We start from the raw sequence: 3,823 nt of genomic DNA, 5'->3' as shown, positions 1-3,823 counted from the left end.
GTTATATAGTGTGTTTATCCTTCGCTTGTCATGATTGTTTCTTTTTTTACCTTTTGTACATTATAAGTTAAAGTTTGTTTCTGTTAAATTTTCTAAAATAAAAATATGAAGAGAGAGAGAGAGAGAGAGAAGCTCACGAACGTTAATTTCTGCGTGAAACGTTCGGTCAACAATTAACTTTTATACATGGTTCAATATTATATATAAGGGGTTTTGAACGGTTTTTCAATAATATTATTTGCTTTAGAAGCATATTTGTTATTCTCTATTAAAATTTAACTATGTAATTAACATTTTGTTCTTTTTATGTTAAAATTGGATTGTAATTTTTCGGACATTGACTGCGTAATAAATAATGAGTATATATTGATTCCTACTTATCAAATTTTATTTCCAAAATTTTATCTAACTACTGCGTTTGTTAATGTCGAAAAGGGGGACCTCGCCAAGAAGAAAATCTATCCGACTCTCTGGTGGCTCTTCCGAGACAATCTCCTACCGAAACCTACCGCCTTCGTCGGTTATGCTAGAAGCAGATTAACAGTAGAACAATTGCGTGAGAAGTGTCATCCATACATGAACGTGAATCCGGACGAGGAGGAAAAGTACGAAGAATTTTGGAAGCTGAATCACTACGTCGCTGGTTCCTACGATCAGAAGAAAGACTTTGAGCTACTAAATCGTGAATTACAAAAGTTTGAGCAAGGAAACACTGCGCACAGGCTGTTTTATCTGGCACTACCACCGAGCGTGTTCGAAAGCGTGACGATACGACTCCGGCTTACCTGTATGGCAAAGAAGTAAGCACGAATTTTGAACATATATGGAATATAATCAACTAAAGCATTAAGAATTGAAAAGAGAAAATACATCAAACAAAGTCACCAATTTGTTTTACGGATAAATATAACAGAATGTATATATCCAATATATAAATATATCTATATTGAAATTTCAGAGGATGGACGAGAATTATAATCGAGAAGCCATTCGGCCACGATGCTGCCTCGTCGCAGAAACTTTCCGATCACTTGGCGACGCTGTTCAGCGAGGAGCAAATCTACCGTATTGATCACTATCTCGGCAAGGAGATGGTGCAGAATCTGATGACCTTGAGATTCGGAAACAGGATATTCAATCCGACATGGAATCGGGACAATGTAGCTTCAGTGCAGATCACATTCAAAGAACCATTCGGCACTCACGGTAGAGGCGGCTATTTCGACGAGTTCGGCATCATCAGAGACGTCATGCAGAATCACCTGCTGCAGATCTTGTCCTTGGTAGCTATGGAGAAACCTGCGTCTTGTCAACCGGATGACATCAGAAACGAGAAGGTAAAAGTTCTCAGATGTATCAAAGACGTGCAGCTCGATCAGGTGGTCCTCGGTCAATACGTCGGAAACCCGGACGCTGAGGAACCGGAAGCACGTTTAGGCTACTTGGACGATACCACAGTACCAGCCGGATCCAATACGCCGACATTCGCGTTTGCAGTGCTAAAAATAAACAATGAAAGGTGGGACGGAGTACCGTTCATCCTGAGATGCGGAAAAGGTAAGAAGATCGAAGGAGGTCCGTTTCTCGGCAAATAAAAAACTTTTTGTTTAACCACCGCGCGATGTCTCGTAGCTCTAAACGAAAGGAAAGCAGAAGTTAGAGTACAGTACCAAGATGTACCGGGTGATATCTTTGATGGGAAAGCAAAAAGGAACGAATTGGTGATCAGGGTGCAACCAGGCGAAGCATTGTACATTAAAATGATGACAAAGTCACCCGGCATCACGTTTGACATGGAAGAAACGGAATTGGACTTTACTTATGGCAGTAGATATAAGGTAAGTAATTTCGTTGATCAAAGAATTTGTCGTTGAAGTTAAAATCGGATATGTAGTAAGGCATCATCCTGCTCATTACGAATATCATTTCTTCCAGGGTCTTAAATTACCGGATGCCTACGAGAGATTAATTTTAGATGTCTTTTGCGGTTCGCAAATGCATTTCGTGCGAAACGACGAGTTGCACGAAGCATGGCGGATATTCACGCCGTTGCTTCATCAAATTGAAAAAGAAAAAATCCAACCGATTCCATATAAGTACGTAGCGCGGATTGTAAGTATTTTTAATGTGTGCAAAATATATTACTGTTTATTTAAAAATTTCAGATATGGATCCCGAGGGCCGAAAGAAGCTGACGACATGGCGAAGAATAATAATTTCGCGTACTATGGTTCGTACAAATGGGTGAAACCATGAAATCAATGTTGATTGTGATATGAGATTCATCACGCAAAGTACAAATTTTAAAATATCTAAGAATATTTAAAGCGACGCAACTGTTGACTGTCACATTCCAAAATTTTTGCTAAATCGTCGTATATAAATATTTTTTTACAATTTTATATGTAATATTTATATATATTTTACTATTTGTATCTTATTGATAATATTTACATATCCGATTTTATCATATATGTGAAAACATAAAGTTTGTTCTCTGTCGCTGAACTTTCTGCATTAAATGTCGAAAGTATGCACTGAAGCGTTCTTTTGAGTGAAATAGACGATATCAGATATAGCTATTTTTCTGTCATAATGTAGCAGTATTTGCAGTGCAACAGTTTATTGTAATCTCTATATTAGGCCTGAAAATGTAACAATTGCAAATTTGCAATACTGATATAATAAGCGGAAGATTAAAAAATCTACTTGATTTAAAACTAAAGCAGTAATATTCCGAATTTATGAAAATGCAAGAAAGTAATTAAAGTATACATACGCGCATACACACAAATATATATACATTGTTATATATACGTTGTGTTACTTTATATATTTCCGTTTTCATTAATTTAAATTCTCCTAAGATTTTTATATTTTATTACTTAAAACAAGTTTAACATATTACATTATGTACTATCATTATTTTCAGTCCAGATTGGTTTTAACAATTATAATAAAATTAAAAATTTTTTTTCTGAAAAATCAATTCTAAATTACAAACTGATTTAATCAGTTGTATTATGCCGTTTTATCTGTTATGTTGATCTTCGCATTCTTTATATCTCGAAATCGTCAGTACAAGAGAGCTGCACTAGTGCAGCCACAAAGAACAAACCTATAACATCCTATTGAGGCTACCTTAAGATCAAGATTGCGGGGGAATGTGAATCAGTCTTTCTTTTAGATTAGTTTTATTAAATCTTGACAATCGAAACATGTGTGATACCAATCGCGGCATCCTGTACAACTGTCTTTGATAGCATAAATTGTACAAATCATTGTACGCTAGAGATCTGTGTGAGATTATTCGATTGGGTAACTTACGTTAAATAAATAAAAGAAAGTTGACTTGCCGTATGTGTATATACCTACATTGTGGAAAAAACCTTATTCTAAGTGTACCAGGTAAGCGGTAGCCGATCATCTTACATCTTATACAGCACTAAATTTCGCAGCTCAACATAATCCTGCTATTCCACTTCCTCTTAAGATCAGCTATACATATATAGATACAAATTGATGTCATGATTAACGATGAACTGAAGATATATGTATAATTTATGTATACGTAATAATTATATGTATATATATTTGTATTATCAAATAGTGCAGGCTAGGAGGAAGTAAGATGGTCTCTGCACACATACATCAAGGTTCTCTTGAAGATTGTATATGTTCACTGTGATAGAAAAGGAGAGGACATGTAAAAAACATATAAATGTAGGAAATTGAATTATGGCGTATTATTATATGCCTGTAAATTATGATATATAACTCGATCTATGGAAAAATCAGATGGTACTTTTAACAGCAAAAAAAA

General features: G+C 35.4%; 1 protein-coding gene across 1 annotated transcript; it reads left to right on the top strand.

Annotated features, from left to right (window-relative positions):
- The first annotated feature begins 291 nt into the window (after positions 1-291).
- Positions 292-3,356, top strand: LOC112456087 (glucose-6-phosphate 1-dehydrogenase). Its single transcript, XM_025018395.1, has 5 exons — positions 292-800; positions 959-1,557; positions 1,633-1,838; positions 1,936-2,096; positions 2,166-3,356. Exons 1-5 carry the CDS (start codon positions 307-309, stop codon positions 2,254-2,256), a joined length of 1,551 nt encoding a protein of 516 aa, XP_024874163.1. The 5' UTR covers positions 292-306; the 3' UTR covers positions 2,257-3,356.
- The last annotated feature ends 467 nt before the right edge of the window (positions 3,357-3,823 follow it).

This window comes from Temnothorax curvispinosus, unplaced genomic scaffold (genome assembly GCF_003070985.1).
Source record: "Temnothorax curvispinosus isolate PA1 unplaced genomic scaffold, ASM307098v1 QBEX01000583.1, whole genome shotgun sequence".
NCBI classification, from domain to species: Eukaryota; Metazoa; Arthropoda; class Insecta; order Hymenoptera; family Formicidae; genus Temnothorax; species Temnothorax curvispinosus.
Note: the sequence above shows the minus strand (reverse complement) of the source record. Positions and strands in the feature narration are given on the sequence as shown.